This window comes from Dipodomys ordii, unplaced genomic scaffold, assembly GCF_000151885.1.
Source record: "Dipodomys ordii isolate 6190 unplaced genomic scaffold, Dord_2.0 Scaffold49, whole genome shotgun sequence".
Classification (NCBI taxonomy): domain Eukaryota; kingdom Metazoa; phylum Chordata; class Mammalia; order Rodentia; family Heteromyidae; genus Dipodomys; species Dipodomys ordii.
In genome coordinates, this window is record NW_012267265.1 from 7,667,977 (window position 1) to 7,679,856 (window position 11,880).

Sequence of the window (11,880 nt, forward strand, 5' to 3'; positions counted from 1 at the left end):
TCTCACCATTTCTGTGATTTCCCTTCCTTTCCCCAAATCAGATATACTTATATACGAAGGGTATCAAAATAAAAAATGAGATAAGCCAAAGGAAAAAAAAAATAACTGCAAACAGTACACTAAAGAAACCAACCACAAATGACAAAAACTCTCTTGTTTCCATATCTTGGAGTTCATTTTGATTAGCATCATTTTATATGGTCATATGTACATAGCTATTGAACTATTGTGATCCTCTGCTAGGACTATCCTAGACATATACTAATTATTACAAATGAGGGAAACCATGGAGCCTGTGTTTCTTTGGATCTGGCTTACTTCACTTAATATGATTTTTTCCAAATCTTTCCATTATGAGTGGGGCAATGCCATTCTTCCTGATGGAAGCATAGAATTCCTCTGTGTGTGTGTGTGTGTGTGTGTGTGTGTGTGTGTGTGTGTGTATGTGTGTGTGTGCGTGCGCACGCGCCATATTTTCTCAATCCATTCTTATACTGAGGAACATCTGGGTTGATTCCATATCTTAGCTGTGGTAAATAATGCTGAAGTGAACATAGTTGTGCTGGTAGCTTATAGTGGGGCCTTATTTGTGGTCATTTGGGTAAATGCCCATGAGTGGGATTGCTGGTTCATAGGGGGTCTCTGTTTAGCCTTTTGAGGAACCTCCATACTGCTTTCCAGCATACTTGAACAAGTTTATATTCTCACCAATGGTGTAGTAACGTTCCCTTTTGGCCACATCTTTGCCAGCATCTGTTATTGTTTTCTTGATAATGGCCATTCTAACTGGGATGAGGTGGAATCTCAATGTTGTTTTGATTTGCATTTCTTTTATGGCCAGTGATGTTGAATATTTCTTCATGTGTTTATTGGCCATTCTTATTTCCTCTTCAGTGAAGTCTCTTTTTAAGTCTTTAGCCCATTGTTTCTTTGAGTATTTTTAATATATTATATTTTAATATATTACGTTTATGTATGTATACGTTTTAATTAGTTACAATCGTAGTATGCTTTCATTTCCCCCCTTTCTCTTACCTGTAACCTAAGGTTTTGTTTTTTTTTTTGAAGTCAAATTTATGTCATTTATTTTCCTTACAACTTAGAAGGCTATTAGATGTGCAATCTTGTATTTGGATTACCAAGCACAATAAATACCCAGCCTCCAAACACAGTAATAGTCAATGTACCTATGGCAAAGTGGAACTGGTTAACTTGAAGGAATGGGTGGAGATGGGATAGGAGAGAATGATCAAGGTGCATTATACTCATAAATTACATGTTAAATTGAAACCTCTTTGAAGAAATATTTAAAGTTAAAAGTTAATTAAAAGCATTATATTCAGCGGAGAGGTATGTAAGTGTAAAATTCCAATATCTGAGAATACTCAGGAGACTGAGGGAGAAAAATTGAAAGTTTGAGAAAGAATTATACAATGAAGTGTGACCCTGTTTCCAAACATAAAACAAAAAAAACCCCTGAGAATCCATTTATCATTCCCTTTCTAGAAACCCACATTCTCTTCTGCCTCCCAGGGCATTTTTTATTTGGATAGTTTGTATACCAACAAAAGATGTATGGCTTTGTGAATTTAGCACAGACACCCTACTTTTAATAAAGCCCAAAGCTTCTCTTATAATGCTTTTATGAAATTCTAAAATTGTATTTTATGTGTTTTGGTTCATGTAGGGCATAGTAATTAGATTTTTGAATCAAAGTTTTAAATTTCTTTTATTATACTTAATTTTTTTATTTGGCAGCTGTAATGAGATTTAGGCCCAAATGCCAACATATCTTATAAACCATGATGAGGTGTTGAATTTATTCCTTTTGATTCTAGTATATAATTCTTCAAGGCCAAGAAGTTTTCTATTTGCAGATGTTAGCAATAATAATTCTACTGAATACCTTTATTGGGAGGGTGTCAGTGATTTGGTTAAGGTCACATAGTTTATAAGTTGAAATCTATCTCTGATTCTAAGTTTTGTACTTTTAAATAGTAGCAAAACAAAAGTATTTTGTTTTAAATAAAAATAACAACGAGTCATTTAAAAGATGTCAGTTTTATTGCATTTTTATTCTGCCTGGGAAATACTGTTGACAGCTAGTATGAATCTTTTCTTATTCTTGTTACTTGCCCTGCTTTCAGAGAAATAATACAGATAAATAATATAATACAGTTTTTGATAAATAATAATAATAATAATACAGGTGTTTCCCAGTCCTCTTATCTTTGGGCCTAACGTGGTAAATTATTGGGAAATGATCACAGGCAGTATGCCAACAATTCAAAGTGAGCTTTGAAGACTCAGCCCCTCACTTTTGCCCAAACTACGAGAACAAGAGAAGGCATGCAATTACAATAGCATTTTAAGCCATTTATGTTGGATCTGATAGCAAAGAAAAGAACATCAAAATTTCCTGGGCCCTGAAAGCTTACATGATTAAGAGTGTACCACCTGTTTTATAGCTAAAAGGGCAACTGTCCATTAAACAGAAACATAGAAGGATGATCAAATGAATATTGTGATGCATACATTTTTTTAAATGTTTTAAAGCTTTTTGGTATAGTTATGAAGACTATTCAAGTTAAGAATACCTACTTTGGGGCACGGGGGCCACTGGTGGCTCTGAGATACATATAATCCTACCTATCCAGGAGGCTGAGGTTTGAAGCCACGTCTGTGAGACTGTCATCTCAAATTAACCACCTGAAACCAGCCAGAAGTGGAGCTGTGGATCAGGTGATACAGCAAAAAAGCTCTGGGACAGCACTCAGGCCTTGATTTCAAGCACCAGGAGAGGCACACATACAAACAGGACATCACAGAACTTCTGTAAAATGGTGTAGCATTAAGTAGGATCTAACTATTTTTGATGAAGTATGTAACAGAATACTGTAACAAATATATAAAAATCTAACTAAATGAGATTTTAGGTATTGACTGTATAGATTTGGCTTTTTTGTTTTTGTTACTGTTGTTGGATGTGGGATATATAGGTGCTGTCCCTAAGCCTTTTCTCTTAAGGCTAGCACTCTACCATTTTATGCCACAGCACCACTTCTGGTTTTTTGGTGGTTAATTAAAGAGTCCCACAGACTTTACTGCTGGAGCTGGTTTCAAACCACAATCCTCAGATATCAGCCTGACAGGTATAAGCCACTGGTGCCTGGCAGATTTGGTTTTTAAGTTGGAGCCTTCCTTTGGAGTATTCAAACTATGATGCCATTGAAATTTGGCCACTCTCAAATTGCTTTTTATGAAAACTCAAAAGTACAGAATGGATGAATTCATGTTATTTTACTCAATGAGTTTATGTTCTTGCATTCATTTGGGGAGGTGAGCTCCTTTTCTAGACCTCTGAAAACAGCTGGTTTTATGTTAATAGTACAAATCTCAGTAAATATGGAGATTAATTAGGATTTAAGATTTGTTAATAATGCAATACATTTAGGCTATACTTGGGGGAAATTAACTTTAGCAGTAAGATAATCCTAATTAAATATCACAATAAGTCAAATGTGTATTTTTTAATTTAACAACTGCAAAGAAACATTTTTGTCCTCAGAAGAAAATAATGTGGATATCTGATTATTTTTTAAATTATAATTATGTTTAGCAAAGAGATGAATTATAAATGTTTATGGCACTTTTAGCCAGAGGTTGCATTTGAAAGTATTGTACATTGTACATTAATAACCAAATTTGGAGCTTGTAATACTTATTTTTGCTATGGAATAGGACTTAAAAGCCTTATAATACAGATAGTCCTTTGCATCCTTGTATTTAATCACTTATAGTTCTAAAATATTTTTAATTAGTCTGTACTAAACACATAGTTTTTTTTTGACATGATTCCCTAACCAGTACAGCTTTTCATAGAATTTACATTTGCTGAATATCTATGATCAATATAGAGATTCCAATGAGAGCTAAAGGTTGTATACAGAATATTTTTTATCATGTTCCTGTTATAATGAATTGTGGGCTATGTTGGTACTTGGAAATATCCATTAAACTGGTAATTAAGACAGATTTATATCCATGTTAAATAAACTAAATTACAAAGTAGACCTTAATGGCACTTTCACACAAAGAAATGTGTATCTCTGTTACTGTAATATTGGGTAGAGCAGTCAGAATATCTAGAGTGACAGGTATCTTCTGGAAAGCACATAATAAGAAAATGAAGAATACTCTCCAAGATGGGAAAATATTAACATCCCCCCCCCCAGAATAAATTTAAGTTCCCAAGAAATAGAATTTCATAGAGAAATTATGGGGCAGCATTTTCCTAGAATGCTGTTGCACAGTTGTTTACCAAAGTTTACAGGTGTTGGGAAATCCTAGGTTTTATAAAATGAAATATTCTTTAGTGTTTGGCTTCTGATGAGTGTGTTCCAGGTGAGAAGAGATAGTGGCAGAAGGTGGGGTGCATCACTTCTTAGACTTGGTTGTCTGAAACCACAGAAGAGGTTGATTTGGTTCTTGTTATAGGAATAGTGCAAAATGCACTAGGAGACACTGTGATGTTATTGGAGATGTACATGAGCAGGTGTGTGGGCCTGCACATGTGGCTTTCTGGGGGAGGGTAATAATCTAAAATATTCCTTAGAGGAAATGCTATACAGTGACAGATGACTGAAAATTTCCTGGAACCTAATGTAAACACCATTTTTTTTTATAGCAAAGCATTCTGATTGGTTACATGTGAGATAGGTATTTGGTTTAGTTCTAATCTGTTAGAGCTCTTGGTTGATTTTAAGGAGCTAGCAGATTATATATTTAAATTCTACTCTGGCATCACTACTTGGGTCAACTTTTGCCAACACACAGCAAAATCGATCAAATCCTGAGTACTAGTACTGGATCTCTGCGCCACCCAGCTTAGTTGTATTTTACCTCCTCCTCTGGAGATTATCTCATCTTGGCTTCCAAGAAGTAGCAACACCTTAGTTTGCTGCTTCTGGACTATTTGCTTTGTAATTTCATGTTCTTGGGTTGACTTGTGCATTTTTTATGTCTGAGGGCTCTTTTGGACTTCTTTTTCTTTTATACTCTCTTCAGGGCAATGTCCTTTTGTTTTGTGGCTGTTGCTACATTTTGTCTGCCAAATTATTTTCTTCAGCCTTAGAAAGCATTGTGCTAAAGCCACAGATATCTAACTGCTTTCTTTTTTTTATTTTTTATTTGTGAACATACTGTACAGAGGGGTTACAATTACATGGGCAGGATAATGCGTACATTTCTTACCAAGCATTGCAGCCTCCTCCTTTGGTTTACCCTTCACATCCCTTCCCAGCCTCCCTCCTGCCCCCCAATCCCAACCCTTCTCCTCCCCCCCCATGTCAGGAAAATGAACCCTTAGACATGTATTTTAATGTTTTTTCTTTCATGCATGTGTTTCTAATGCATTTATAAGACTATCTCTTTGTTGCTTTGTATGTCCCTCCCCCACAGTATAACCCCTGCTTTCACTATATTTGATGTCAGTATAACTTGTGGAGGAGAGGGGGAAAAAACAGTTGTTTAAGGATACAGGTGGATCTGATGCAACAACGAGAAGTATAAGTTGTCATGTCCAAAATGAGCTTTCTAACTGCTTTCTATTTATCTGCTGTCCCTCATACACATCAAGCTTAAGTGTCCAAAGCTACACTGTTAATCTTTACTTCATAAATTATCCCTTTTTCTGTTGGTACTATCACTCAGTTTTCCTCTTCAGTCTCTCATTCTTCCCAATTTCATCAACCCTGCCACCACTATCTTTGAGGCCAAATAATGTTTTAACTTGAATTATCTTCTTTTCAACAATTTTCCTTCCACACAGACATTATTGCACTCCTCTTACTCTTTTCCACATAGCAGTCTCACTTTTTTTGGAATATAATCTGACCATAATAACCATTTTAGACCTTGTGATGGCTTTTGGCCGTATGCAGAGTATCAGCATATACTCCATTCTCCTTTCATGCTCTTTGTAGTCTGGCCTGTTTAGTCTTCCCTACCTCACCTTGTACAGTGTGCCCTTGCTTGCCAGGCAGCAACTATACTGGCCTATTGTCACTCCTTCCAAAATGCTAGTGATTTCATCTGCACCAGTTTCCAGCTTCCTTTGTATGGCTGGCTCTGTCTCATCATCTTAGGAGACCTACTCTGAGTTCTCCCTGTGGGTTTGTTCTCATTCTCCCTACTGTTATTTCACTTACACTCTGAGTGTAGATGATGTCTACTTACTAGTATATCACCCATGTATTGCATCTATTAAACTGTCTTATACAATGCTTTCTTGTTGAATAGAATTTTGATTACTTTGGAGCTGAAAATATGTCCACATATTAATTTTATTTTTTACTGTATTGTTCTGTACTTATTGTAACTTCCATTATGTTTTCAAATATAGGTGAGTAGTCATTGTTTCATTTTAATAAATATTTTGAAAAATGCTAGGACATGACAAACAAGATGAATGAAATACAGCAATAATGATGAGAATTAAACAAGAAGTCACAATGTAGCAGAGAAGTACTAAGTTTCATCAACGAGCACCAAGGACAAAAATGGATATTGTTTTTAGGATGGGTTGAGAGACATGATGTGACAGCACAGTTTCAGCTGAGTCTGTTACGTTCCTGAACCTCTGATAGCAAGTTTTAAGAGCCTGGATAGTTTTTGTAGGGATAGTTGGGATGTGTCAGTTATAAAGAATACTGTTGGAGGCATCATGGTATAATGTCTATAAAGATGGGGCAGAACAGAAGCCAGATAGAGAACAACATTCTCTGCTGGGACAACATTGAGGGCTGGAACTTCACAGAACTACTGCAAGATTTTAAACAGGAACCCTATTATTGCGACTTCAGTAATTATGATTTTGTGTTTATGAAGTTAGAATTATGATTTACTATTTAGATTTTAAACTGTGAATGTCATTATGATTTCTGAAGAACTTTTCTGGTATCAATATAAAGGGAAGGGTTATGAAAGTGGTAGAGAGGCAGTTTGGAGACTGAATCTGTCGGTGAGAGAAAATGAAGGAATAAATAGATGTGGAGATGTGGAAGGAGATGATCATAAGATTTCTACTTGTCTAAGGACCTTTGAAGGTAGAGATTGTGTTCACTGATTTAGAAGGAAATGATGAGGAGCATATCTTAAGAGAACTTAAAACTTTTGAATTTACATATTCTTAGGAGGTAAGTATTCATGGTAAATATTAGAACAAGATCTGGATTAAAAGATTTCAGCCAATCAGTTTAGTGGGGGAGGAGAATAGTGGCAGGGCCTTGCACTCGCTAGGAAAGTACTCCAACATTGAACAACTCACCGTGTGTGTGTGTGTGTGTGTGTGTGTGTGTGTGTGTGTGCATGTGTCCTGTATTCCTAAGATAACAAGTATACATCATTGTATTGTGTCCAGCTCTTGGTCTTGATGGAGTTTTGGGAACTTAAATTTTTGCTTGGGTTGGCCTTGAACCATAGTACCTTGATCTCTGCCTCCCAAGTAGCTGAGATTACAGGCTTGAGCCACTGCACCCAACTCAACCACTAATTTTGCTGTACTTGGCAGCAAATATGAGTAGTTAAGATACAGCCAAGGATAAACACTGGAATGCACATACTTTTATCATGTTAGTGGGGAAAAAGGATCCATGGAGTTGTAGCAATATGGCAGTGCTACTTTACAGAGCCTTTACTAGTAATGGGAAAATAATGATCCCTTCACCATGAGATAATTATTTTTTATGGCTACAGGTTGTACCTCCAACCCTACAGAATTAGTCAAAAGCAAGAGAAGACATGGATCAATACAAATGCACTCCTGCTTCTGGAAAGATCAATTTAGTATCCCAATATTTAAATATACTACATGTACTACATATCACACAGTTAAATTGCAGAGCACTGTATTTGGTGTGATTACTGATCATTTATATATTTTTTTAAAGACATACTCTTATTGTAAAATAGGATAGATGCTACTTAAGGAGGATGTACCCTTGGTACAGTCTGTTTACTGCCTTGAATTACATATTCATGCTAACTCAGAAGGTACTGTCTTACAAATACCAATATGCTAATTAAAATTAGTAAAACATGTAAAACCTATTGATAACTAATATGAGTTGAAAGTTGGAAGTTGGGAATATGTAAAATGCAGAGAAAGTATGTGCCTGAATTTCTCTAATCCTTCAATTGAGGACAATGACAAAGAATTGACATTACTTTTCCTCTGCAGGAAGTTGTGTGAGGGCTTGTAATGTCATGCTTGTTTAGTACAACCGGATTTTGAAATACATAGGAATGCTGAAATAATTTTTCTTTGAACCTACAGGTTCTCCTGAAAAGAAAGTTGAACTTTCATCCATGAACGAAGAAAACAGCACTGCAAGCCCTGTCAAAAATGGAAAAGCAGGTCCAGTATCTAAAGAGCAGAGGACTGGAAAGAAAACTTCAGAGCATTCATCTGTACGAGGCCAAGGGCAAGAGGGGAATGATGACTCGGAAAGTGATTTCGAATCAGATCCACCTTCTCCAAAGAGCAGCGAGGAGGAAGAGCAAGAGGATGAAGAGGGTCCAGGAGAACAAGGAGATTTTAATGATGATGATACTGAACCAGAAAACCTAGGTCATAGGCCTCTCCTCATGGATTCTGAGGATGAGGAGGAAGAGGAGAAACACAGCTCTGATTCTGAGGAGTATGAGCAGGCTAAAGCAAAGTATAGTGACATGAGCACTGAGTACAGAGAAAAGCCTGGCAGCAGACCACCCCAAGATCCTAAAACAGAGCTCTGCACCCCAATCCATCTACCCTCCAATGTTGGGGTAGAGACTCGGACACAGGAGTTCGATGTTTTTGGCGCAGTCCCTTTCTTTGCAGTACGTACTCAGCAGCCCCCGCAAGAACGTGAAAGGAATCTCCCTCACCAGATGTTTCCTACTGTGGGACTAGAGCAAGAGGAATTCGATGTGTTCACAAAGGCGCCTTTCAGCAAGAAAATGAGTGTACAGGACTGCTCTTTGGTGGGGCCTGAGGCACGTCCTCTCCTTAGTCGCTCCCAAAGTGTAGATATATTTGGCTCCACTCCCTTTCAACCCTTTTCCATGTCAGCAAGTAAAAGTGAAAGCAGGGAGGACCTTTTTGGACTCGTGCCCTTTGAGGAAATAACTGGGAGTCAGCAGCACAAAGCCAAGCAGCGCAGCTTACAGAAACTGTCCTCTCGCCAGAGGCGCACCAAGCAGGATATGTCCAAAAGTAACGGGAAGCGGCATCATGGCACACCAACTAGCTCTAAGAAGACTTTGAAGCCTACCTACCGCACTCCAGAGAGGGCTCGCAGGCACAAAAAAGTGGGCCGCCGAGACTCTCAGAGCAGCAATGAGTTTTTAACCATCTCAGACTCCAAGGAGAACATTAGCGTCGCACTGACTGAGGGCAAAGACAGGGGGAATGTCCTACAACCTGAGGAGAGTCTGTTGGATCCCTTTGGTGCCAAGCCTTTTCATCCTCCAGACCTGTCTTGGCACCAGTCACACCAGGGCCTGAGCGACATTCGTGCTGATCACAATACTGTCCTGCCTGGGCGGCCAAGACAGAATTCACTACATGGGTCATTCCACAGTGCGGAAGCGTTGAAAATGGATGACTTTGGTGCCGTGCCCTTTACAGAACTTGTGGTGCAAAGCATCACGCCACATCAGTCCCAACAGGCCCCAACAGTCGAATTAGACCCATTTGGTGCTGCTCCATTTCCTTCTAAACAGTAGATACTTCTGATGGATGCTCTGCATTAACTCCTGTTTCAAAAGAGTATGAGATAGTTTTGTGAATTTACAAGAAAATTTATTTGTATAGCTCTTTGTATCATTCATTCTTACAGGTTAATCAGGATAGGTGATTTTTAAATAAACCAAATAGAAAAAGGAAGTATCTCTACAGGGTAGTAACTTTTGATGCCACATATAAGGAGACGAGAGCTAACCTGAAAAGTCTATGGGTTTCTGTTTCTGACACCACGCCACGGTGTGTAATTCAGTGGGAGCCCATGGCACCTGTCTAGTGTAGTCAGGAGAAGGGACAGGAGAGATGGATAGCACTAGTTTTGATATTAGGCTGATTTGTACATATATAGGTTGCATTTAAGGTTTCTTCTAATTCCCATACAATTTAAAAAAATCTACTTCTCTCAAAAAATTAGCAAGGTATCTGGAAAGCGCATAGATTTTAGTACCTTTCTCTACAAAGCAGAGCCAGAACTATTGTGCCTAAAACTATTGCATTAAAAAAAAACAAGTGCCATTAATATGGAATATCTAATAATATGTGAAATAATGTATATATTAGCTCAGTTTAGACCTCTACAGTGTATACATAAATGACATAAATACATACAAAATGACATAAATACATACAATTTTTGTCATTGACATCTCCAAAACCTGGAATAGCTAATGGACATCTAGAAAAATACCTGGCATTTGAAAAATAATGATAGGAAAGAAAAGAATTCAGAATTCAACACTTTAGAAACATTTTATATTGTTTTATTATCATGTCCTTAATGAAGCAAAGTACTGAAAAAATTGGGAGTTAGGACAAGGATTATATTATATAAAACTTTTATTTCAGGAAAAAATGTAGCTGAAACCTTGAATTTTTAAAATGTTTACAATGTAGCGTCATTTTGCATTTAATAATGTACTTTATTAATTTCTACCTTCGCCATATATTCTCCATTTTGAGCAACAGTCATTTTACTTTGGTTTAGAGGGTGGAGTAGTTTTAATAGTGCACACAACAGTGACACCCATAAAGCCTTATAGGCAGGAATCACACATCCTGCTCATGTACCTCTGCACTAATACCACATCTGCCAATGGATTCAAGGGTTGCATGAGGGACTAGCATCTGCTAGCTGACTGTGTCTTTAGGGGAAAAAATCCAGCTACCAAATTGCCTTTTTTAAAGTATCACAAATCCTAAGTATAAACTTGAGGTTTTATAGAAATTGTGTGTAATGAATTAATGTGACTACAGTATCTTGTGCTTCCTGCTCTAAGTTATAGTTTTTCCCTGTAGACTAATATTTGAAGTTTCTTGAACTGTTAAAGCTATTTACAAACAGGAGTGGAAACTATAGTCTGGCATTCTCCTGATTGCTACATTTTTAATTCTCTACACCCAATTAAAGTATATTTTATGAGTAATAGTATCTCTTAATTATAGTGCCCTAGTTGGGTTTTTGCAAACTATATGTAACTGACTACATACTCATGTTTTAATTTTTTTTTCTGTATGCTATGTTAGATAGTACAGGATAGCTAAACTGTGTGAATCACAATGTAGCAGAGGCAGATCAAGCATTATGTTTCACTACTTACAGCTGTGCTTTAGAGTGGATTACACCAATAACTGTCCTTATGCCAAAGGGAAATAAGTTTGCACCTTTTTATTTATTCTCAGGTTAATTAATACTGCTAATGCAAATGCCTAAGTAGTTTTTCTTTTAAAATAGGTTTAAGTGAAGAGTTGATTACACGTAGTAAACTGATGACCTACAATAGGATTCTATCAAATAGAACTCAAAAGAATGGCAATCTGTTGGTTAAGAAGTACACATCAGAATTATAGTCTTGCTAAGCTTCATGATTTCATGAATTAATGTGAATTTCTTGGAATCTAAATTGTGAACTTCTTGGAATCTAAATATGAAATACATTATTTTACTTGCTCTTCAACACTTAATAATTTTAAATACTTCAGACAAAATATTGGATAAACAAAGTATTCTCAGCTTAAAACGTGTTTTTTTTTCTCTCTTTATGATAGCATAACATTTCCTCTCAAGATGGTAGCCCAAAGTTTTAGGAGTTAACTGG

The 11,880-nt window shown here is 36.9% G+C and overlaps 1 protein-coding gene across 1 annotated transcript in view; it reads left to right on the forward strand.

Moving 5' to 3' along the window:
* Positions 1-11,584, forward strand: part of Bmp2k (BMP2 inducible kinase) — a 92,068-nt gene extending 80,484 nt beyond the window's left edge. The window contains exon 16 of the mRNA XM_013020101.1: positions 8,336-11,584. Coding sequence (XP_012875555.1) covers positions 8,336-9,768 — 1,433 coding nt within the window. The 3' untranslated portion in view covers positions 9,769-11,584. The remainder of the gene's footprint in view (positions 1-8,335) is intronic.
* Positions 11,585-11,880: the final 296 nt, after the last annotated feature.